This window comes from Nasonia vitripennis, chromosome 4 (assembly GCF_009193385.2).
Source record: "Nasonia vitripennis strain AsymCx chromosome 4, Nvit_psr_1.1, whole genome shotgun sequence".
Classification (NCBI taxonomy): Eukaryota; Metazoa; Arthropoda; class Insecta; order Hymenoptera; family Pteromalidae; genus Nasonia; species Nasonia vitripennis.
This window is the reverse complement of record NC_045760.1, coordinates 20,077,675-20,102,881: the sequence shown is the minus strand read 5'-3', so window position 1 is coordinate 20,102,881 and position 25,207 is coordinate 20,077,675. Positions and strand designations below refer to the sequence as shown.

The window sequence follows — 25,207 nt, the reverse complement described above, 5'->3', positions numbered from 1 at the left end:
GTTTTAAACGCACCAACGCGAATCCCAGCTTTTGGAGCTATAGGGATTTTTTCCCAGTTTTCTTTGTACGACTGTTTTTATTGCGAATTGTGTGCTATGGTTATGAATCAATTAGTAAATACGATTTAAATTATTCAATCCTAGTCGTGACGTGTCACTATTTGATGTTTGATGTCACGGTATAAATATAGAGCATAACGAGTTATTCACGTTTTTAGAAAGTCACGGATATGCATAAGTACTTAAAATACAAAATGATGCACCAAAAATTACAATAACGGATAAGCAATATTTTTCTATTTGTATTAAACATTTACTTTTTATAATATATAAAAAAAAATTGATAATAATATCAAGATAACGTATAAATTACTTGGAATAATAAATATTATTAACAACGTTCACAACAGTCAATCAATGATCATGGTTTTGGTATATATAAAATGTATCACATGCGGTCTCGAGTATACAAGTTTCTATAAATACTCTGCGAGTATATCGTCACGTTATTTTCAAGCTTACTAAATCTTCTATCGTCAAATAGCTCAGGATCTCGTTCGTCACGAGGTCCGGGAGAGAAAAAGGTTTGACAAGAGAGCGAAACGTCGCCATCGAAGATTCCAACAGTTGTTTTCTGCTCTCTGCCTTGTAGAATCGTTCCCTTAGCATCTGGTAATAAATGGGAAACTCGTTGGCATAAAAATCCAATTCCAAGATCTTCGATAAATTCTCGTTTCTCGTGTATCCCACGACTGTATTCATGCTCTTCGTCAATACTTTATACATCGATATGTTGTCACAGACCTTGTTCTCCTTCATCTTCGTTAGCTCGGCTTGGCAGTCTCTGTAGAAGAGGTTCAGCTTTTCGCTGTTGACGATCATTTTCTGATTTTCTTCGCAGACGAAATTCAGCTTCGCTATGTGTTTGACTAGCAATTCGAACATGTTGTCGTCGCATCCGATTTCCGTGTGCATGGGACAGAAACCATTCCAAGGGTTGTATATGCTTCTCATGTGGGCTACTTCGAAGGCCAGAGATAGCGGGGTTTTGCCGCTTTTGTCGATAGCGTTGACGTCGGCGTTGTACTCTAACAGAATTTTCATCATGTTCTCATCTTCTACGGCTACCGCAACGTGGAGAGCTAATTTACCGTCATTTGTTCTCTCGTCAATGTTGGCTCCTCTGTCCAACAGTAGTTTCACAATATTTTTGTTGCTGTATTGTATTGCGAAATGTAGAGGACTCTTGCCGTCGTAATTTTTCATGTTCACGTCCGCTCCGTACTCCAAAAATAATCTGACCAATTTTTCATTACCATTGACAACAGCACAGTGAAAAGCAGTTTCTCCTAAATTCGTGTAATCGTTCACATCGGCCCCTTTATCTAAAAGGAGTTTCACTATTTTGTCCATAGTTCTTTCATCCAGGTAATTCAGTCGAGCTGCCAGATGAAGAGGTGTTTTACCATAGATATCCTTTGCATTTACCTCTGCCTTGTAATTGAGAAGCAGCCGAACGCTCTTCTCGGCCCTCCTTGTTATTGCTTCATGCAGTGCTGTCAAACCGTGATTCATTTTATCATTGACCCTTGCTCCATTTCTCAATAATAATTTGGCAATGCTTAAATTGTTGAATTCAATCGCAAAATATAGAGGGCTTTTCCCATCTCTGTTTTTAGCATTGACATTTGCTCCGTACTGTAGAACTAATTTAATGAGCTCTGTGCTACCATTTATAATGGCATAGTGTAGTGCAGTTTCGCCAGAATCAGTGCATTCATTGAGTGTAGTCTGAAAAAAATTTAAACAGATTAGTGATGAAGCAGTTTTTATGATTCTTGAAATGTAATATTTATTTAATGCATACCTTAACATCAATTCCATACTGCAGAATTAATCTTGCTATACTGAGCATCACTTCTTCATTGTAATAGTTAATACAAGCAGCTAAGTGGTGTAAGGGAGTTTTGCCAAACAAGTCCTTAATATCCAATCTTGCATTATGGTTCAAAAGTAATTTGACATTTTCTTCCTTGCCAGATTCAATGGCAATGTGTAGCGGAGTCAAGCCATCCATTCTAGAGTCATTAACCATAGCTCCAGTATTTAGAAGCAACTGAATGATATCAATATCATTGGATGCTACTGCAAAGTGCAGTGGACTATTGCCATTTCCATCTTTTATATGAACATCCTGAGGTGGTAGGAAATGAGTGATGAGACTATTATTTCTCATTGTTGGTAAAGCAAAAGAATGACTAATATTGGCATTACAAAACTCGACCTCAGTCATTGTTTATTTATTTTGCTTAATAATGTGCAATCAGTCCTGGAAAAAAAGAAGACTTGATAATGGCTTATTCTAATAATACATTAAAAAACAATTTTCATTTTCATTAAATACATAAATTATATCAATAATATTTCATTCTATAGCAAAAAGATTTGGATATTTAAAATGATGATTTCACAACTCAAGTATAATAAAGAAGACATTAAAAAAGAATCTACTCCAACAGGTATGAGAATATCGGTTTATGACTCATTGTTATCATATGCATATTGCACTGATTCAGGCCACGAAATCATTTACATCAGTTACATTCCTTCAAGACTAAGAGATGTTTAAGAGAATAAAAATTATTCTTTACAGCACAGAATCTTAATGGAAAATGAGAAAAATCACGTTTGACCTCAAAGAAAGATAAAAACAAGAATATCAAGTGAATATGTCAGCTGTTATTGCAACATGGTCAACTACACTTGATCAAAACAACTTTAGAAGCCTAATCTTCAGCATGAAACCACGATATTCACCTTTATAAACTCCGATTATCTCCAGACTCCCACGTAGAAGGATAAAAAGGCCAAGTAGCAGCAGTCGCGGATGATCGAGTGCGCGAGGGAAAAAAAATCGTCGATCTGTGCGGGTAGAACGAATTGCGCGCACACTGCACAGTCTCAGAGCCAGCAATAAAAAGAGTCACTTTGTATTAATAATATATATACTCCTGGTTATATCACCGAAAACACAGGAAAAGATGCTTTATCCTCGAGATTAGATACCGTCTGTTCTTCTGTGTTGCGTGCATGTATATAAGGTCTACTTGTACACGCTCGATTTATCCGCCGTATCAGCAGAACCTTGCGACGTGTCACTTCGTTTCTCTGTAACCAATGCTCCTTCCAGTAACTGTATTTCTGGCGAATGTCACTTGTAACGCATGAGCGTCGTAATCTATAATCACGGGATATTGATCGATTTATTGATTCTGGCGATATAGCATCGAACAACTCACGTCCGCACATCTCCGCTACAACCTACAACTTTACTATCGTACTGTAGTAACACCAGTGTTTACACCGAAGGTATAATGTGAAACAGTTGCTCCCACTTATTAGGATCGGGCCGATCGGTGCATGGCGACTGCAGCGCGCCGTTTAGTCTCCCTGCAGTTTAACACGTGTAGAGTATATCTGTACATATACATATGAACATGTATATATATATATATATATATATATATATATATATATATATATATATATATATATATATATATATATATATATATATATATATATATATATATATATATATATTATATATATATATATATATATATATATATATATATATATATATATATATATATATATATATATATATATATATATATATATATATATATAAAATTTAAGTGCTCAGACGCCGATTCAGCCGCAGAGTAAATATAAAAACTTATCGGGAAATCACGATAACGAGGTAATGGGAAGTACATACTTACCTACATTCATATCCATTTATATCAAGTGATTCATGGATTTCAATGCATATACTTGTATATATAGGTATACCGATCGTAGCGTAGTAGCGGTGGCCGGTGACGAATACCGATACCTACTTATTATGGACTTTCGGGATAAATAGTTGAAGAAGTGCATTTGAATTCGCCGAGACGAAGCAAAGTCGGGTATTCCCAGATTGTGGATAGGGTAGTTGTAGGTACGCACTATATAGTACAATTGTACAATTTTCTTGAAAATGGGTTTTACAGCAGTTATAATTACATACTTTCCAATTTAATTTGATACGATATATTTACATTTGTCTTGGCGTATCATAATATGAAGTCTAAAGTAGAAATTTCAGTCTGATATTGAATATCTGAATTACTGGATATTTATCAGTAACTATGTGTATCCGGAATAGATATTAGATCGAGTTTTATCTTCATTGAGCATATCACTACGTTCCAGATTATTATGAAAGGATATAGGTACTGGGAAATTAAAAAGCCGAAATCTTAATTAAAAGTGCGTGTGGATATATTAATTTTATTATCCTAATGCGACATTGACAAATTTCACGTTGATAATGAGACCTAACTTTAAGTCCCACGATACATACACACACTTGATTATTATTATTATATTATAAATGTTTAAAGACTATTGAATATGTTAAAATAAACTTCATAGGGGTAGCTTTAAACATTGTTATTTGTTACAATAGCATAGTGTAAATTGCCTATTAAATGACCAGATACGAGACATTATTTTCCATGGTCCAATCGGATATTCAAGTGCTTCAACTGACGCGGTAAATTGGTATAAATATATCTAAATTTTTCTCAGCGCTATGCGGCTCTGGCGATGTATAAATCTAAAAAAATCGGAGGATTTGAAATCGGCACAAAAAATGGCGCATGAAAAATACCTTTCAAGGATTTCGTTTCGCAAAATATTTCCATCAATGTTCAGCTGCTCGTTATTTTATTTCTCGTATGTGCATTGGTCTCATCGTGCTACATTCAACATGCACACTTTGCATATATATTTGTGGCGATGTACAATTACATGAAAATCTACTGTTATCTTTTGAGCAATATAAATATTGTATCACATTTTATATTCAGGTTTTGAAACAAGACGTGAATATAGCGCGTATTGTATGTCTCATGATATTTTACAAAAAAGATATCGATGATATGTGGCATACATACTCAACAGATGTGACACATTTAGCACAATCTTATTTGGTATTACAAATCTTATCAAATAGTTTTATTTATAGAAGCTTTTTAATCCTAAATTTCGTATTATAATGATCGATAACAACGTATTTCTGAAAGTAATAATCAGTCAAATCTTTAAAAAGACTTGTGGTTTTTAACACACGGGTTTTTTTTTCAAGAGAATAAGAGATTCTTAGTTTCCAGGCTTTTTTATGTAGCTAGGGATTGCATTATAAGTTATACGATTATTTAACATTCAAAAGAGCCGTTATATATTTAAAAAATATACTTATAAATATTATAATATTGTTATTTTTTATTAGAACCTCAATAAAACTCGTTGAAAAAATACATTGCTCAATAGATACAAATTGATAATCACGTCGTCCTTTTCGCGCACATTTCACTAAATTCAAAGTTTCTCTATCAATTTTTTTATGAATTTAGTTTTTCGAGTAAATCCACAATTGAACTATAGTTTATTACTATTTTTTTAATTATTCTGTGGGGTCCCAGCTTTTTTGCACAGTTAATTAGACTAAAACAATCGTAAATAATTGAATCAAATATCACCTGCAATCACCACTGATATAAAAATTTGCTGATTAAAATTGATCTTTATGTAGCAAAGCGACAACCTCACTTTAAATATCAAGTATTCTCTTATACTTTGATTTCACGATTTTAAAGAAAAGTTTCTGCTACAAAATGTTGGAATATATTTATATATGACCCTTGAAACGGCTAGATCAAGCTCTCGACGATGATATTTGCAAAAAAGCACAGTACAATGTTGTTGAATGTTGAAAAAATCTCTCTTTCTCAATAAATAAATAAAGGCAATTAAAAGTCAAAACTTTTAATCTGTCAGTGTAGGTACGCGTGGAAAATTAATATTAACTTCTATTTCTTTTCCATAATTCAAATTCGACCTAAACAGGCATATCGTTATCTAAAACCACTAACATTATTCTGAAACCATCCCTACTACTTTAAACTCTAGTATTACACCCACAACTCAAAACTCTTATTCGTAAGAGCCAATAAAGGGTTTACATAAAACTGCTAACAACTTACAAGAAATTTACAAAAGTTTCGCTTTATGAAAAGAGGATTATGTGCGATAAAAATATATGAAAAAAAAAATATATATATATATATGTATATGACAAAACGCTGAAATATTTTTCAGGATTTCACGCATTAACCGATCGGTCGATCGCTTTCACAAATACGCACGAATCAAAATAAAAAATGAGAAAGACGCTGAGTTCAAGATTTACATTATTAAGAATATCTGTGAAAGAAAAACACATTATTCATGATAGGTATCGAACTCTATGAGGTCTTCTCTTTAACTAAAACTGTTCTAAACTTAAAAAAAAAAAAACGTCATGCGCTTAATCGAGTTAGATATAATACTTTATTCCATGAAGCTGTAGTTTTTACAAACTATACTTATCTTAAGTAAAATTATCAGCTTAAGAAAGTTGAACCAAGCGGATTAGTTTTATCAAGTAATGAGTAAAATGAAATTTTTTGCTTCATAGCGTCGTAACGCCGCAAAAGCCTAGATTTAACCAAATTCAAGCTTCTTTTATCAGCTAATTTACAGAGAGGCAAAGTCGGTCGGGACATTGGCCCGCAAAAAATCGTCAAGTTCATCATGAAAAAAGGCCAAAAAAGCAATCGTGCAGTAAAATAACAAAAAATCGTCCTACAATCTAAAACAATTCAACGGTAAAATCAAAATTCGCGATTTTCTACGGGGCGGATCCTCTCGCTCCTGTCTTACAAGTATATTTTAAACCGAAATGAATGCTCGTGTGAAAGCGACCGATTTACATAGAGGTCGGCGACCAAAAGTTCATCTCTCGAAGCTCGGATGGCTTGGCCTGCATGAGGATATGCGACTTGGTGGTTTCCTGTTTTTTATCCTCCTTGCCTAGGTAGGTGAGATTCTGCGAGGATATGGACTTTTTGCGACTGAGAGCTCGACTGGGGATTGGTTCCTGCCCTAGCTGCTCGTCTTCCTCCTCGATTTTCGGGGCGATGAGCTCACGCGATTGGCCTAAAATACTGCTCAGTAGCCAGCCATTCTTGTAGCGTTGAGACTGCTGCTGTTGATACTCGCCACTGCTGTCAGGTATGAAAGCTGGCGTGAAGAAGCGGTTGCCGTAGGCTCGCCGACGTGTCTTCGGTGAGCTGTCCGGAGTACCTGAGGGCGAGGCCAACGGCGTTGCTGGCAACGATCGGCTTACTTTCTTCTGCTGCAATGATTCGAAAACGTTAGTTCGATTTGTGGTCTTCAGGCGAATGCCTTTAAGAAATATTATCCAGAATCGCTCTGAACTATTCAATTTTAGAATTAGTTTAGAAAGAATCAAAATTATAAAAAAAAAGTATGAAAATTTACCTGAGCAGCCGCATCGTCGACCTGGTGTTGTGTGGCGGACGAAGCGTCCGAAGAATTGGACTTGCCGAACTTGGATGACATTATCTGATTTGCTACGTTAACGATGGAACGGCCACATTCGGCGGCATTGTCGTTACGGAACTCATCGTCTGCTGACAGATGCTTCACCTTGGGCTTGTTGGCGATTATGATCTTTGGCTCATTGGCTGTAAAGCAATATGAACGGTTAGGAAATTGTATTTGTTAAGTTTTTTTCTTTGCCGCTTTTTGAAATATAACGTAGAATTTTTCAAATACTTGTTGGGATTTTGCAAAATATTATATTAATGTATCTTAATAATATTATTAAATTAATGCGACGCTGACATAAAAGTCGATAGGAAGGAGTCATCCTCTTAAAAGTTAAAAGCAAAATGATAACCACAAACTCTCGCAAAACATCGGTCGAGTCTGGAAAAATCCAGTGCGGCAATCGACTCTCACCTTTATCGGCAGTAAACGGAATGAACGCCTGGCAGGGCAGCGGGTGTTTGCTGAAGTCGATGTTTTTGGCGTCCTTGTACTCAGTGCCGCTCTTTCCGGCTAGTAACTTTCCGGAACTAGCAGTTGCCTCAGGTTTACTGCTATCGACGCCGCCAATGATCTCGCTGAGCGGCCTGAAACCTTCCTTGTTTCCCGCGTTGCTATTAGCGGAGGCGTCTTGAGACGAAGACTTCGGGTAGCGGATGTAGAAGAAGGTATCGTCTGCTGGCGGGCTAAAGGTGCTCTCCGTGTAGTCGAACCTGAAAGTTGAAAATTGCTTTCATAAGTTATTGCGATAGAATTCGGTGGAACGTTTCGTTTTTTCTCTAATATTTTTCTACAAATGGGTATGGTTTATAAAACTAATACACATGTTTTTTCGCGGTGATTGAGGCACAGGGAATGTTTGCGTACGCAGGTCGTTTTAGTTTGCCAAACATGCAGCCATGATTCGAGTCAGCAGTAGCTGTTCCCTGTAATCGGCTTCTTGCATATTTTAACAGAAACAAACTGCGAGATCTTCATAGAAATCTATCGTGCATACATTAGAAAATTTATGTTACATCGGTTAATAGAAACATTTTTAATGGAATGCTAAAGATATTAACAACAAAAAAAAGTACGTTACTTACAATTTGTTAAGCGTAGCCTTAGCAAAAATTTGAATATGATGCTTTCTTTGCTTCATTTTAACGAAACAGCTAAGAGATCTATATCAATATGCAGCTTAAAGGCTGACAGACGCTTTCCCTTTGCTTCAAAGCCGAACACTTCGCCTACTCAAGTTCACTCTAGACACAGCCGGCGATTTCTGACCGAACGAACGCCTCAACGACGACTGTCGCAGCTCACCAGTCCACAGATAAATGCCGTAGGCCGAAAAGTGGAAGATTTTCCGACGCTAGGATGCACTTGGGCTTGGGCCCCGAAACAATGAGGGTAGAGGGGGGAGGGGGAGGTAGTTCTTCGCCGGAAATGACCATTGCGTGCGTCTAGAGGGTGGGGCGAAGGTCGTTTGTACGCATGCCTGGAAATCGGTTTAAGGATCCAAACACCTGAATCTATGAAGCAATTTTCGTCGTCTGCTAGCTGTGTCTATGGTGATTGGCGAATTTTGCGGAAAAGCGTGCACACGCGCCAGAAACGTTTCTCAATTCTTGTAAATGCCGCTTTCTTTCAAAAATGAGTAAGTATTCTAACTGTTATGGTAATTTTACAGACTACCTAATCCTTCGCCTGATACTTTGGAAGTTATAGTTCTTACACTTGAAAATGAAAGTTAATAAAAATATTACTCAGTACAAAAGTATAAACAAGCAACTCATGAGATATGACGCAAATCATAGTACTAGTGATGATTTATATACAGTATAATACATAGCAGTATTCAAATTAACGTTATTATCAAGTATATCGAAAAAAATGTTAATAAATATAGTTCGAAAATAAAGTGTAATCAAACTAGATAAAAAGAAAACTATACCTTTAACAATGACAATCCTAACCTTAGAAATGTTGCAATTCACATATTCCGCACATGTTTCCTGCACATATGCATGTAATTTCTGTATCATTTCGTATACAATTTATTGAAGTAAACTTTAAGCAAATACAGCATAATCTCTTGTGATTTAATTGGTAGACGAGGTTATTGAAAAAAAAAAGATTTAAATAAAACAAGGGCATACCTGGTATAAAAAAAAATAATAATAACAAAAGACAAAAGTTACATATTCAAGAGACCAAACTGCAATAAATTTCATAATATCTAATATTTACTCTAAAGTTTACTATTCAACGCTAAAAATTAAAAAATTATTCATGTTTATATTTATAACATACTACAGATGCGCTATGAGCAACTTAAAAAGTTTCATTATTATTATTATTCGTCGCCATCACAAATCTGTGCAATAGCGACTTTATGATGAGGTAAAACGGATGTACGACTATGCGCGTATGGTTAATCGTGTTATGAGGAAGAAGATTCAAGACGGTCTTGCGTGTATTGCAAGTAGCTTCAGTAGCCCGTAGTGACAAAAAGAAAAAGTCCGAGCAAGCTAGTGTACACAATCTATTCATCGCTCTTGAAATAGAGCGTTCGCGGGTCGTCTCATTGGCAAGTGTTGTGCCGTCATCGAGAGCCTGCAAATGAACTTGCATACGATAGCGATAGTATATAGAGGCGAACTATGCATTGTCTCGATTCTTTTTTCTCTTTCGTTCTATATGTATATTAGTAGCATAACACACGGCACGCTGCGGCCTCGAGAGATTGCATAGCAAGCTGAAGAGTTTGTGAGGATTCGTTGGAAGAATTATTTTTTTTCTCTTTTCAATACCATTTATTTTAATTATTATTACATTCATATGAAACTATAAGAGCCAATTTTCACGAAACGCCGTACTCAAAAATGAAAAAAGCGGCTTGAATTACGCGCGGGAAAATACTCGTTTTTTGTCCCGCATCCGCCTGACGTCACCGTCAAACATACGAGTCTAATCGACACGTGCATCATTTACACGTCTTCGTTTATACCGCTGCACATCGTCGATGACGTCAGCGTTTCTGCGAAACCGTTCAATAATCGTTATTTCCGCATAAGTAACTAAATGGTCCTCATCGCGCGGTGCCCTTTAAATTTTAACGACTTAATTATAGCGAGACGCGCGTGATTCGACATTCGCAAAAGCGTCGATACACGCGGTTCATGATGTCGTTGAGCTGTAGTGTTATCAAACTCGCGGAGGTGGTTAGCGAGGCACGAAAATATCTCCGCGAGCAGTATGAAAAAAAAACTGGTTTCGCGGTATTTATAGTTTCCGCGCGTTAGCGCTCGGAACCTAAAATACGAATTCGCCTCCGATGTCGAAGGTTCGCGTTAGCTTGTCTTCGAGCGACGCGGAACAAAATATTTTGCTTCTAACCGCTGCGTACAATGAAGCTACCTTATAATATTTAAACAAAGGCTTGCGCGACTTTGTCTTTTTAGTTTTAAAGTGTACGAAATTGAAAAAACGAGTAAACTGTACATTTTCTTCTCTTTTCGGAATTCATGGAGAGTTGCGCAGTCGCTTCATCGTTATTGTTTTTAATAACTTTCTAACTCATTGTGGTCACGAATCGCTGCCAATTTCTCGGCCCGCTATCATTGGTCTCAACTCTTTGATATAGTGAAAGTGCACAGCTCAAACGCAAAACTTACGTTGCTTCTTATGCGTTTTTGGTTGCTCCGAGTTTCTATTCTGGGTTATGCTTATATATTACGAGTTATACCGCGATTTATTATTAGTGAGATGCGCGACAGATAAGCTGTCTGGCAATAATTTCTCTCACTATCATCAAAGTTGAGACGATAACATACACATAAACACGCGTTTTTACTGCTCGCTCCGACTCTTCCAGGCTAATTTCCAGTCGAGATTATGTTGCGATGGAAGAAAACATCGCATACTATTCGATACCCAAACACAAAACAAAAACAAACGCGTTGTAGAAAAATTTCCGCAATGGGAGAGAATCTGCGAAACGAAATACGTATTCGATCTTCTAAACGACACGTGAAACCCGGTGAAAACCGCGAATAAGAAGGAGGTATTTTGCAATACTCGTAAATATTATTATAATAAGAAGTATGTGTGTGTGCGTGTGTGCGTGTGTGTATATATATATGACTTACGCGCGATAAATCGCCGCCCGTCGTTTTAAAAATAAAAGCGAGTTGTCGCCGATCTCGTGACCACGAGAGCGAGGTTGGGAGAGAGAGAGAGATAGACGCGCTTTCCGCGTGCGCGCGTTGAGCCAGTCGCGTGCCTTCGTCGTGTGTTTTGCTTTTTTTGCGGCTCGGCTTATACTAATATATGCAGATTCGCGCAGGCTTGCGTCTTTGGAGGTGTGTGCCGTGACTTTATCGGCGGACTGTTTACGCGAGTCAACATGTGACGTATAGAGATTTAATGATGTATTTTGCCCGAACGCGCGCGACGTTGAATTTTTCGAATTATCTTATAAGTATTTACAGCGAAGAAGTTTACTTGAATTAAGATAACACACCACGGGTTATTTATAAACATTGCACTAGTATAAGCACAACATTTACTTTGTCTCTAAATACTCTAGCGAAATTCAAGTTTCTTCCCGATAAGGCTCTGTTGATAAATATTGCATTAGCGCTTTGTTAATAGTATATTGTGCAACTGGGGGGGGGGGGGGGGGGGGGAGGGAAAGGGCGATTTCTAACGAGGGTGAGATTTGCTCAAATTTTACCCGAAGTAGAAATTGCCCTCCCCCCCCTTGTTGCACACTGTACTTTTTTTGACAAGTGCCTGTAAAGACCCGTTTTCATGCATATAGAGTGAATGGTAAGTTGCGCATTTTGAGTCGCAAACCACTCTCTTTAAAAAATATCAATATTTTTCAAAAATTTTCAATAATTTTCATAAATTTGATTATTTTTGAGTGTTTTTGAGTGTTTATGAGTAGCGGGAGACAATAGCCATTCTCTCCCGCACGCTCGAAATGAGCAGCTTGCCATTCACTTTAGAGGCATGGAAACGGGTCTTTTTCATGCACGTGTTAAGAAAAAATTCATATTTTGTCTGGGACTTACATAAAAATCGAATGCATTATTTATAGAGAACAAAGCGACGACACGATCTCATGCGGTTTCATCATCTTTTTTTTTGTTCGCTGCGCTTCTTTCGCGCCTGATTTATCGAGACAGTTGGAGATTAGCAAGAAATTGTTTGTTGCAGCCTCGCGATAAACAACGAAATCGTTCGAGCCATTTACGGCGAGAAATTATGTACATTATATGCTGCACCCTACTGTTAAGATAAAAACAGACTCGTTCCCGTTTATATTATACAGCTGGCCCGACGACGATCCAAGTGAGTCTGTAAACTGTACCTACGTATTTTATCAAACGATGAGTCAACGCGATACAAGTCTTCAAAATGACGATACGACATCACGTTTTCGTTTGACATGCATCTCATACGAGTGGAATCGTATAATATTCTTGTGTGCTTTATTTCCGAACTATTTAAGTTTTTCAAGTTATAACGAACATTTTTTTAATTCTTCAACCATCAATGTATATTTTTATTCTTCAGCAATAATAAACTAGCGGGTTGAAGAATAAAATTGTAGCTCTGCTTTTATATGAGTACAATAATGCAAAATTCACGCGATCAAATTAAAATTGACGAAAAGCGCTTGGTTGCAAAAAAAGTCTGAAATTCTATACCCTCTTGTATATAATATAGAGTCGTATAGCCTCCAATTTATCGCAGGGAGCACTTTGTGTTTATACCTCTATTCATCACTCACTATGTAATCGCTTCTCTCTCTCTCTCTCTCTCTCTCTCTCTCTCTCTCTCTCTCTCTCTCTCTCTCTCCCCTCCGGCCTATACATTACTTATTACAGGCAACGACGACGACGACACACAATTCCGCGGCACGTGCATTTCGTTATCTCCGAGCGACGCGAAAGTGCAGCGACGCTCGTTTTTTTCGACGCGATGTATCAAGGCCGCGAACGTTTTGTGCCTGCTTTTAATTAATTGAGAAGTGTTCCTCTTTGCAATAGGAAACGAAAATTGAAAAACAAACGACTACGAAATATTTTGCAGACGGAAGCGATAAAAAACTTGTTTAGTTGTAGGAAATTGTATAGGTGACTCTGATGTGCGGTTTATTATATGACTGATTGATTTGGTTCAAATAAAACAGCTTCTGGAAAGAGGTAGATGAAGTTATGAAAAAAGGTTAACACAAGTACATCACCAGTAGGTAATTAATTACTGATAGTGAGTGGAATAAAAAAAAATTATCGTTATTTTATCTATCACCAGTTGGAGGGAAAAAATACGACTGGTAATAATTAATAACAAGTTATTATTAAGACTATACCTACAAAAACAGCTGTGCTGTTGATAATAAGTATTATTACCTGGTATCCAATTTTCCTTTCATCCACTGAGGTAAAAATGTAGCCTCTCCAATGGATCTGTCGGTTGGTCTTGAGGATCCCATTGTTCTTGTTATAACTTAAAACACTATTCTGTTCTAACTATAAATGCCTTTCTTTCATTCAGAGGAGAATTTGATTGTCACAGAAAAATTTACATATTTCAAGTTGTGCGCAGTTGATATTCTGGAAAAGCATAGAATTCCTGATGGTCTTGGATGTTGTGATGCAGTTGGATACTTCTCTCCTGGACTTCGTTACTAAAAGCACGCTTCCTAGGAGTTTGACCTTGACACCATTCTACTGACCTAAAATTAAGAAGAGATGATTTACATTACACTGATGTTTTATTACGATATTAATTAAATGCAAATGAGTATGTAAAGTGGTTTGGAACATCATTACTTCAAGTGTAATTAATAAATGTTCTGGTTAAAATTAGAAACAGTATTAGGATCCAATAAAAAGAAGAATTAGTTATTTTAACATGTTTTTATACAGTTCATACAATTCATTTGTTTTATTTAATTTTAATCAATTCAAAGTCTTTGCAAAGATACACCTGATAATTAATGAGTTTTCTTTATCAATAAGAGCTGCAAACAGATCTATTGCAAACTTTCCACATTCGTTATTTTATTTTGTTCAAAGACAGTGGGAAAAATTTTATCGTTCACTTCACGATTCTTGTCTTCATTACCTGAGAGAACTCAAACATTACAGGCACTTGATGGCCAAAACTTGTATAAGTACAACTGTAAACAAAGTCTCCTTGGTCATCAACCTTGTCGCCAAAGGAATTATCAATAGGAAGACTTAGTGTTATCTATGATCTCGTCAATACAAACATAAACAAAGGCCAGGCAATAATTCTATTCTACAAGCTGTGCACCTTGGATCCATAGAATCTAGTGCGACCACTGAAGAGGCAATGAACATTGTCGCATTCATTTCCCAAACTTACATAATCAAAATCTACGCCGCAGCAAGGTGTGCATGTGTGTGTGTGCAAAATATAGCATGTGCATCTCACTTCTATTAATACCCGAGCACACTTTCCAGAACACCTTTTTGCATTACAGAGATGCTGCCACAGCCATTTCATCAGCTGAACCCAAACATTATCTTCTCCATTTCCTATCAGGGAATCGACTCAGTGACACAATAATTACAAAACGTAGATGCACGTCGCAGTCTTGACTTTCAGCATTATGCAAAGCAAGCTCTCGAACTTGACACAGCGGTCAAAAGAGACCCGAGCTGTCATAACACTATTGGGCAATAGCTGTAAGAGTGTCGTTGGAAGCCTCGCAAGTACGAGTCTCGCTCCGCGAAGGTGAAAACAAAACCGGAGCATACGGAGCCTCGAAGCTTCGAACTTAGATAGAAGTATGCGCGTAGCCGTCGAGTACTCACCCGACTCTTTCTGCAGGTTGTGGAGTTTTTAAGAGCAGCCCCCATAATTCACACCTAGACTCAAGCACAACGACTCTACAGCTGATCTATACACACGAAGCTGGCCCAACTGCTACTTCGACACTGATCCGCTCTGCTTTTGCCTTTTACTTTTACGCTGGGCGATTTCCAAGGTGTCGCGTTAACTAAGACCAATCGCGAATAAGGTTCTATAAGAAGCGGCAGGAAATGTCGAGCGATTGGCCGCGAGCGCAGCCGCAGGCCCACCACTGGCAGAGGCCACGCAGAGAGAGAGAAAGAGATAGCATATAGACTGATGTGCGTTTTTAGCGGGAAAATGACGCGATATGAGAGAATTTTTCTTTCAAATTGATGGATGCATTCGTAATGCTCTTCCCGCAGTAAGTTATGTAAAAACTGATGGATTCCAAATGACAAAAATTGATTGCAAAACAAGACAAATATACTTTTTTAATTTATTGGAATACAATTATTAAATATTTCTTTGTAATTACACAGCATTATGCAGACTGAGGTAATTTGTGTGGCAATGGATACATACACAGGATTCATTTTTTTCCCAAGAATTTTAAACAACTGAATGTGCTTTTCTGCATTGGCTCGAACATTTGCATACAGAGCTAATTTTGTTTCGTCCTCTTCCAACTTGGTAGAATGAACCTTACAGTTGTCAGGAATATATTTTTCTATTAATTCTTTGGTTGGCCAAATATCGAGCGATGACCATTTACTGGCCAGATGAATGATCATCTTTTTGAAAAGAACATTTACTGCTACATTGGTAAGACCAAAGTGCATGCCCAGTTCAAATTCTGGATTATTCCTCTTCAGCTTCCACAGCGTAAGGAAAAGTTTGTCTCCTGAAGAGATTTCATTTTGTGATTTTAAATCTAAAGTGTAATTTACATTGTTCAAAGTGCTTCCCAATGATTTAAAAATGTACAAAAACTGTTCATAGCTTTCTAAACCTGTTAGAAAAAACAAGCCTTTTTGATCACTTTTAAACTGTTCAATGCTGTAGCGACAAATTAAATTTTGTTGAATGCTTTCATTATCATGCATAGGTGGACAATAATAACAATGTTCATTATAAATATTTTCTAAAATTTCTCTAGCACTAATATCACCATTTACAAGATGTTCTGAATCCATACTACAATTATTATAAGGTTTGTTATACCTAATATCTGACTTTTTATCAATATTGTCATTGTTATCCAGATCATATTCTTCTTTTATTATTACTACTTGCCTAATTAAAGGGTTTATTTTGATTGGAGATGTTTTTTTTATATCATTAGTCCTTTTATGGTTAATTTTATTCTCTTCTGCAGGAAGGACACAAGGCACAGATCCTTTGACTAAATGAGTTCTTAGAAGCACATTTCCTTAATTAAGAATGATATTTAAAGTTAGTACTTCGATTTTTTTTATCAGAGATCATAGAATAGGTATGGTGCAATTGTTTTAATTTAATAAGCAAAACTCACCAAATTCCTGGCTTTTACTCCGAATTTGTTCAGGCTGAAAATGTGCCTCACAAATTCCATTGCCAGGTTTTGGTTGAAAATCAGGTCTTTTAATTGCCTCAAGCCATCTTTTTCTCATTTTCTCATTTTTGGGAAATACAAATTTCGCTCTATTTCTACAAGTTAACACAGCACACTTGTGTTTGGGCATCTTTCAGTTGTTTCTTGCAATCTATGATTATTTACAATTTAACGATGATAAATCGTTAATAATCATTCTTTGTGAGGTTATGAGCATACCTACATTTGACGACAAAGATATATATACACACATGCGATATACCTATCTGTATATATATATATATTTTTTTTTATTATAAAAAGGGAAGCTTTACCCACTAGCGCTACCTATCTGCATAATCTTAATTATTTTAACCGGAAAGTGGAAATACTGAATCATTTGATACCCAATGTTATAAAACAAAAATTGAATTTTTAACATTTATTATTTATTTTCGAATACAAAGAAATCGTCAATAAATGTTCAGCAATAGAAATTTAATCCTTTCAATATCGAACATTTAAATTCTCCCGCCTATTACATGATAACTGTATAGTACACACTATACATATAAATAAAATGTATTTGTACAGCAGATAAAATTGTTGGATTATTCAATGGAGCAAAACAATATTTTAGCTACATATATCTCATATATTATCGTAACAATCGTTGATTAAACTTACCTGTCACAACAATGTCACACAACCGCATTATGCAAGGCTTGCAGTATATATATAGCTTGTCACAAAAGACGCCATGTTGAAAAGAGAGACAGCAAAATAATACCGAGTACTACTGACTACTGGCTGAATCTGAAAACACGTGCAAGCGGCACGCGTTTGGCAGTTTTCGAAGTTTTGATTAAATAAGAGTATCAAAATGCCTAAAATAAGGAAATTAAAGCGCAGGAAGAAGTTCCGAGCGAATGTTAATAGAAAGAGACTGAGAAATAAATTAGAAAAGCTTCCAAACATTGAATGGTAAACTACACATTTCGGTTACATTTGCCAGGCCCATCACTACTTATAATTGCAATTATTTATGTAATTGTTTTGTGTTGAATAGAATTTTAATAGTTAGATATTTTTATTACAGTAAACCAATAAAAGAAGCATGGGAAAAAAAGAGGTCGACTGTGAAAAATTTGGCCGAGATGGGTCTAGCATATGATCCAAACCAAATTCTCAAAATTCCAAATGTAAAAAAGGAGATGCTGAAGTTTATTAAAGAAGGTGGGGATGTTGATGATTCAGAAAGTGAGACCGAAGTTGAAGAATTTGTTCCAAAGAAGTTACATGTTGTGCAACGTTTAGAGGAAGATGCTAAGCATCCAAGAGCTAAGCTTTTTCGGTTGCCTAATAACGAAGTGAACTTTGCTAATTACATGATGGATAAATATGGAGATGATTATAAGGTATGTGGCCAAGCTACCTATAGTTTACATTTTATTATAGTATAATACAATAATATTTACTAATTCTTATAGGCAATGGTGAGGGATCGTAAAAATTATTACCAGTTGACTTGGCGTCAAATTAAAGCAAAGATTGAAAGGTTCAAAAGTATTCCTGAGCAGTATGCCGAGTATTTAGTTAAGAAAGGAGAAATTGTCCTGGATGATCCAACTCCATTGAAGAAAATCAAACCTGAAATTTTGAAAGAAACCATTGAAAAGAAACCCGATGCAAAGCCTTCGAGGCGGCAAAGGAAACAAAAACAAACTAGCATAATACAATCCATTTGGCAGGAGGAGTCTATAGGTGCAGATGAATCTATGGATATCAGTGCAAAGACTTCTGAAGATGGAAAAGAAATTGAGCCCCTTACTGAAGTAACAAACAGTGAAAAGAAGTTACAACTATTTTCAGATGATGAAGATGAAAAAAATAATGATAATGACAATGATGAAGAGGATGATGATTATTCTGACATTGATGTTAGTGATAGTGAAAATGAGAGTGACAAAAAAGTAGAAGAAATTAAAGTGACTAGACATAAAGTACCAGTAATGGTTGGCAAGCATAAAAAAGCAAATCTAAAAGTTAAAAAGTTAAAGGGCAGTTAATTTGTAAGGATTTTATAAATTTGTACAATGTAGTTGTATTTGTTTACAAAAAATTACATATTTTATGTAAAAAATATACTTATTCTTATTATTTTACAATACCTTTTATAGAAGTTAAAGATCATTACTTTATATAAATTAAAAATTATTAGAAAATTTAATATACATGCAGAAGTATTGGTATTATTCTTCCACTGCTTCTTTGGCAGTTGCAACTTTGGTAGAAAAGAACTTTTCAGCTTCGTTTGCTAAATGAATTACAGTGTTAGAAGCTTTGATGTGATATTTTTCTATATAGTTTCTGCTGTTTAACTCAGTCTCATCTAAAAAGTATCTACAAAGACAAAAATAAATAATACAGTTTTAAAATAGTATGGATATTTTTTTAAATTGTTTTCTTATATTAACTTGCCTGTAATTAACCATGATACCACAACTGTTTGCCATTCCTCTTGGTGATGGATCAGCCATCCAATTTATTCTCCACATAACGGCTCCATTTCGAAGATGAAAATTAGCAACATTATTTAGAGCATAATTTCGCCGTTTTTCTTTGTATAAATAGAATGCGCAAGCTCGCAACATCGGTTCTCGCAAAGTTGACGATAATCTTTTGTCATTTCCCCAAAGAGAATTGTTGAAAATCTTTTTTAAATCTAAATGCAGATCTCTTGTTGCCGTAATTGTTTGATCATAGTCCAAATTATATTTTATCGACTCTTGCTCAGTTTTAGTAAAAACTGTATTGATATCTAAAAATTAAACAGCATTAAAATTATACTACTGATTTGTAAAAATATCTGTTTTTTTAAATAAATTTGAGCAAACTTAAATTATATATCACCTCTTTTCATTCTATCTAGAAGCCATACTCGGAAATTTGGTATAGGTGATAAACTAGAAAGTTGGTCTATCATTGGGAATTCTGCAGTTATATGTTTTGCTACTTCTTTTATCAAATAATTTCCCAACTCAATGCCCTTTAGAAGACATCAAAATGTTAAGCATAGGATCTTTTATATTATCCAATAATAAAATGATATACATACTTGTAGACCAACTTGAGTTGACGATATAGAATAAAATATAGCTGCTTTTATTTTAGTCTTATCCTCTTCAACTCTTTCTTTATTAACTATAACTTTACCAAGAATTCGATTTTCAGCATCTTGAATACCTTTTACTGAATCTGTAATTTGCAATGTTCAAGTTAAAAATTATCAATTTTGATTAATAATAATAATAATAATAATAATAATAATAATAATATACCAGGTATAACATCACATAGAGCAGTGTGCAGTAGAACTAGAGGTTCTCTGGGCATTGATGGATGAGTAAAAATAAAACATCTTCTGTATGGCCCAACTCGTTTTTTTAAATCAGCCCAGTTCCTCACAGGGTGAATAGCTTCATAGTCAGAAACCTGCCGTGTTTCGTTTTCATTAGTTTTTAAATTATTCACTAACATTATTTACTAACGATGAATTATTAATTTGAAAATAAGTAATACTTTTTGTAAAATGTCACACGAGGTTTGCCAAGTCACCCGTTCAACTTTCATAAATCCTACAGAAAACCACAAAAATAACATTTGTTTCAGAGTGGCATCCATCTGACTAAGATGTAAAATATCTTCTGAATCCTTTGTACAATGGCTTATTAAATCCTTAAAAAAACATTCATCAATTTTTATTATACTATAAGCATTTTTACTAACTTTTGAATTTGATGCTTACTAAGACATTTGCTCTTAAATCTACAAGAAATTTGACTCCATGTTCCAGTCTTCCAACTCGTGCAAACAGCCAATGATACGGAGGTGTTAGGGCATCTTTTAGAGCTCGCTCTCTTGAGATCAGTTGGTTTGGATTGTTTGGCTAAAAAACTTTTAATTAGATATATGCACATTAAGCTTATTATGCTTGAATTACAGTTATTTTATTTTAAAACCTCGTTGCAAGCTAATCTTTTTGCAAGCTGGCATATTTTGTCGTGGTTTACAGCATATCGAGTTGCAAGAGACGATAGAAACTTGGCTCGCTCATCCTTTGTTAAAATATTATATTTTAAACACAGACTGTTCACTTTTGTCTGGAATAATTACAGAATCATTAATAATTTGGTGTATATGAATTTTTTTTTTAATCCAAGATCATTACTTCTATGACCCAGCTGCTAGTATTTCTTGTTTTGAAGTCTATAATTTCCTCGAGATCTTTGTTGATAGCATTCTCTTCCCCCTCTGTGTGAGGTTTTAGCTTTGTATTTAATTTTGTATGAAAAGAGTTTAGATTACTGCAGCGTCGTAGAAATCCAGGCAGTTGGAAAACGGAGCTTGGTGGCTTCATCATCATGGTGAGTATTAAAGAGTTTTTATCACCTATAAATTCCAAATAGTTCTATTCTTACTTTTGTTATGATACACAAAAAATAAATTAATTTTTACATTTGCATTGATAAGATATGTGTCATTGTCAGTTTTGATGGTTCCCAGAATAGAGTAACGAGCTTATATTATCTTTATAATCTAGAATCTATATCTACCCATACTTTTAAAGTTTTGACAGTTGGATATAATATTTATGTAATTTTTGCCTGCTAACATATTTATGTGTACATCAAAACTATCTAAAGTGTAAATCATTAATGGAAATACTAAAACCATTTCACGTAAGATAGTGGCTTAATACTCACGCTAATTGGAGTTATCCTGAAATTTTCAATCAACTTTTTATTTATTTTCATCAATTTTGCAGTGCTACTCTATTATTATCAATTTCTTCGTCTCAAATTAGTTGTAAATTCGAACATAACTAAGAAACTATTTCACTTCCCGAATCCGTAATTTTATTATTCATAATTCAAGCGGTTCCGAAAATCGAAAATGCAAGTATTGAGTTGTCATGTTTGCAAATAATAATGCAAAAACATTCCAGGCAGATGTTGCGGAGTAGCTGATAAGTAAATGGCTGAATCCGACTTGTCGAGCTCGATACTCGACCATTTGAACGTGCAATTGGTCAGGTTCCCTCACCTTTCTTGGCGCGGTGTACGTGACGTAAGAAAGGTTAGGACTTAATGTTTGGTGCTCAATGCTCGATCATCAGGCTCACTGGCTCTGATGTGCAGTGCTCATAGGTGTATATATATATATATATATATATATATATATATACAACATACTTACTACTTATACGCGCAGTATTCTCGTAATTTGATAGACAAATTTAACAGAAAACATTTTAACGTATCCAAATTGCGTTGATTTTCGTGGAAGAAACATTGTTGTGGATCGAAAAGTCGAATAAAATTTGTAAATCACGTAAGTACCTTGTACTTTTCACTTTCTGCTGTGACTGTAAACAAAGCAGGTTAAGGGTTTTTCCAGATTCTGGAGATAGCCCTCATTGAATAGTGACATGTTTTTGTATTTCAGAGATAGATTCAATAGATTCAAGAATATATAATTATAATTCAATCTATAATTATCACAGCTAATTGGTGGCTTGCATCAGATTCCTTTGCTGGGGCTTATCAATAGTTTTTCATGTTCATCGAGCGAAGGTTCCGGAACATCCTTGACAATGGTTTATTCCTCTTCAGAACCAGGTTACCATCATGCCATTGCTGGGGCAGCCAGCGGATGCTTGACGAGATTTATATGCCAACCTTTAGATGTGGTCAAGATTAGATTCCAGGTAGAAAGAATCAGTGGATTACAAATTTGTTTTGTCATGCTTAGATTCATCTGGAACAAATTTTATGAAACTGTAGCTCTTACGTGGAATGACGACCATATTTAATAATTGACTTTTAACATTATGAATGAATAATTATTTTTATTACAATATTTCTATAAAACTTGAATGAATTTACGTCGTTATGAAAATTTTCAATTTTATTTGTAAAGCTTGTAACATCTTGTTGAATTTGAAAATATTTTCATTTTCTAGCTGCAAGTTGAACCTATAAAAAAACATTCTTCAAGCAAGTACCATTCAATGTTACAAACATTTCGTCTTATTGCTAAAGAAGAAAGTTTCTATGCACTTTGGAAAGGTCATGTTCCTGCCCAATTATTATCAGTTATATATGGAACCAGTCAGGTTGGTATAAGTTTTGGTTCTACTATTAAACCCTGAATAAACTTTTTTTATTAATTTTTTTTTATTGCTCTATATTATAGTTTTATGTGTATATCATTGTTAATCAACATCTAGAGAAATTTGATTTCTTGAGTGACAAAACAAAAACAGTTCATTTTCTAAGTGGAGCATTGGCTGGCTGCTTTGCAACTGTGACTTCTTTTCCATTGGATACTGTAAGAACTAGACTAATTGCACAATCATCTCAGAATAAAGCATATAAGGGAACCATACATTCATGCACGTAAGTATCCAATAATCTTCAGATTAAATTCTAAGATGTCATTCAATTAATTTCTACTAAAATGTTTCCAAATTAATTTACCATTGTCCAGTATATAATAAAATGATATTGTATTTATTTGCAGGACAATTTACAAGACTGAGTCACCCAAAGGTTTTTTCCGTGGATTGTTACCTACATTACTTCAGATTGCTCCTCATGCAGGTTTACAATTTGGAACGTATGAACTTGTGAAAGACATCAAATTTTTACCTGCTAATAATGAAGATTCTGTAAGTCTTTTGACATAATTATTGAAGAATACCTGTGGTGAAATATTATTTTAAAAGAAAAAGTTTTGTTGAATTGATTTTATTTATTAGTTTTTTTTGTCTTGCATGTTACAAAAAAATAAGTTATAATACAATGTGATCAAGAACTATTTAAAAAATGTTTTGTCACAATGCTCATTGTCAATTTTTGTTTTTACAGAAAAATTAATTGAAAACTCTTCTTTCAGCATCATCATAAGAAAGTAGGTATTATAAATAGCCTGGTTGCTGGCTGCCTAGCAGGTCTGGTAGCAAAAACTATAGTCTATCCCCTTGATTTAGCTAGAAAGAGATTACAAATTCAAGGATTTGAGCATGGTAGGAAGGGATTTGGAGGATTTTTCCGTTGCAATGGTCTGGTCAATTGTCTTGTGTTAACCACTAAGCAAGAAGGAATCCGAGGCCTTTTTAAAGGTTTAGGGCCAAGTCAATTTAAAGCTGCTCTAATGACTGCCTTGCATTTTACATTTTATGAGCAGGCTTTGAATCTCATTCGTGATAATCATGAACATGAGCATTAAAATATGTCATACTCGCCAGTAGAGAATAAGCAATATTCTCTAAGCATGTAAATATATCTATATCATAGTGATACTAGCCTATTATGCTATTATTTTATTCATATACTCTGATCATTGACAAGATGTTTCACTAAACAATTGACAAATAACGCTTTTTAAAGGTATACTCATAATTTATGTCTACATATATGAAAATTGTTTTGTATTTTTCATACATACACATTCTACCTTTGTAAACTACAGAATTATATGCTAATTTTTACTCACGTGAAATTAAAACTGAAAGTATTATTTAGCATAAACTTTTCTACAAATTTTTTGTAGTTAATTGTATATATGTATGCTTGAAGCATGCATTTATGATCATATTACAGTTTTTTGACTTGTATGAATATTATAATGAAATTTTTTAGAGGAAAATTGTATGGAAGGCAAAAATCTTTGGTAGTATACCTCGTACTTATAAAAAATAAAATAAAAAAAATAATAAAACTTACAAACAATTTTTTTTAACATTTATTTTTAGTGTCTTGAATCTTCATTATTTTAATTACATAATTGATGATATTTTAATATTTTTGTTTTTGTCCCCGGAAATACGCACGAGAAAATAGTAGCAAAAAAATCCATTAAATTGCAATAATATAATTATAAAATCAAGAAATTGTAAAATATATAAAAAAGAAAGAGATAAAAATTCATGCTCTATCGGTAAAGGTGCAAAGATTTACTTATACAGAAAAATTGCGAGAATTAAGGTTTTCTCACATAAATAATTTACATTTCAACATTTTTTCAAACTTCTGCCCAACAAGGTGCCGCACCACCCCGGCGGGTGTTCGGGGGTTCTAAAACGCAAAACCTATCCAAAATTTCCAATCCCGATTAAAATCTTTAAAAAAAACTTTATCTGTTGGGAATGATTGGGAATTTTCAAGCAATTCACCCCTACAGCAGATCGAGCACGAGAATCCCTAAAAATTCCACGTAGCCGTTACGTCCCTGGGCGTCGTCTCAAGC

At 34.9% G+C, this 25,207-nt stretch overlaps 5 protein-coding genes across 14 annotated transcripts; 2 read left to right on the top strand and 3 right to left on the bottom strand.

The window, feature by feature from the left end:
* Positions 1–111: 111 nt before the first annotated feature.
* Positions 112–3,446, bottom strand: LOC100120266 (putative ankyrin repeat protein RF_0381). Its single transcript, XM_001603875.6, has 3 exons — positions 2,818–3,446; positions 1,868–2,329; positions 112–1,791 (listed from the first exon to the last, which is right to left on the bottom strand). The coding sequence occupies exons 2-3, from the start codon at positions 2,291–2,293 to the stop codon at positions 502–504; spliced, it is 1,716 nt and encodes a 571-aa protein (XP_001603925.1). The 5' UTR covers positions 2,294–2,329; positions 2,818–3,446; the 3' UTR covers positions 112–501.
* Positions 3,447–4,307: 861 nt separating this feature from the next.
* Positions 4,308–17,172, bottom strand: LOC100120213. 4 transcript variants are annotated; one of them, XM_031929225.2, is made up of 6 exons: positions 16,856–17,172; positions 15,345–16,753; positions 13,911–14,236; positions 7,918–8,216; positions 7,435–7,640; positions 4,308–7,288 (listed from the first exon to the last, which is right to left on the bottom strand). In XM_031929225.2, exons 3-6 carry the CDS (start codon positions 13,991–13,993, stop codon positions 6,860–6,862), a joined length of 1,017 nt encoding a protein of 338 aa, XP_031785085.1. In that variant the 5' UTR covers positions 13,994–14,236; positions 15,345–16,753; positions 16,856–17,172; the 3' UTR covers positions 4,308–6,859. The 4 variants fall into 4 exon arrangements, with proteins under 4 accessions (XP_031785085.1, XP_032455025.1, XP_008210541.1 ...); XM_032599134.1 differs by lacking the exons at positions 15,345–16,753; positions 16,856–17,172 and adding an exon at positions 14,893–15,076; XM_008212319.3 differs by lacking the exons at positions 13,911–14,236; positions 15,345–16,753; positions 16,856–17,172 and adding an exon at positions 8,589–9,167.
* A 324-nt stretch (positions 17,173–17,496) lies between these two features.
* LOC100120128 (nucleolar transcription factor 1) lies at positions 17,497–19,332 on the top strand. The gene is made up of 3 exons (XM_031929227.2): positions 17,497–17,878; positions 17,994–18,312; positions 18,385–19,332. The coding sequence occupies exons 1-3, from the start codon at positions 17,778–17,780 to the stop codon at positions 18,961–18,963; spliced, it is 999 nt and encodes a 332-aa protein (XP_031785087.1). The 5' UTR covers positions 17,497–17,777; the 3' UTR covers positions 18,964–19,332.
* LOC100120093 (malonyl-CoA decarboxylase, mitochondrial) lies at positions 18,566–22,081 on the bottom strand. 3 transcript variants are annotated; one of them, XM_001603717.6, is made up of 10 exons: positions 21,661–22,026; positions 21,126–21,346; positions 20,917–21,057; positions 20,703–20,843; positions 20,477–20,632; positions 20,236–20,389; positions 20,013–20,152; positions 19,808–19,943; positions 19,376–19,715; positions 18,566–19,297 (listed from the first exon to the last, which is right to left on the bottom strand). In XM_001603717.6, exons 2-10 carry the CDS (start codon positions 21,318–21,320, stop codon positions 19,147–19,149), a joined length of 1,554 nt encoding a protein of 517 aa, XP_001603767.1. In that variant the 5' UTR covers positions 21,321–21,346; positions 21,661–22,026; the 3' UTR covers positions 18,566–19,146. The 3 variants fall into 3 exon arrangements, with proteins under 3 accessions (XP_001603767.1, XP_032455019.1, XP_016844020.1); XM_032599128.1 differs by having other exon boundaries at positions 18,979–19,297; positions 22,001–22,081; XM_016988531.3 differs by lacking the exon at positions 21,661–22,026 and adding an exon at positions 21,413–21,559 and having other exon boundaries at positions 18,979–19,297.
* LOC100120062 (mitochondrial thiamine pyrophosphate carrier) lies at positions 21,902–24,706 on the top strand. 5 transcript variants are annotated; one of them, XM_016988536.3, is made up of 7 exons: positions 21,902–22,033; positions 22,461–22,664; positions 22,920–23,072; positions 23,153–23,355; positions 23,480–23,627; positions 23,855–23,869; positions 23,949–24,706. In XM_016988536.3, exons 1-7 carry the CDS (start codon positions 21,932–21,934, stop codon positions 24,042–24,044), a joined length of 921 nt encoding a protein of 306 aa, XP_016844025.1. In that variant the 5' UTR covers positions 21,902–21,931; the 3' UTR covers positions 24,045–24,706. The 5 variants fall into 5 exon arrangements, with proteins under 5 accessions (XP_016844025.1, XP_016844021.1, XP_008210534.1 ...); XM_016988532.3 differs by having other exon boundaries at positions 23,855–24,706; XM_008212312.4 differs by lacking the exon at positions 21,902–22,033 and adding an exon at positions 22,111–22,288 and having other exon boundaries at positions 23,855–24,706.
* The last annotated feature ends 501 nt before the right edge of the window (positions 24,707–25,207 follow it).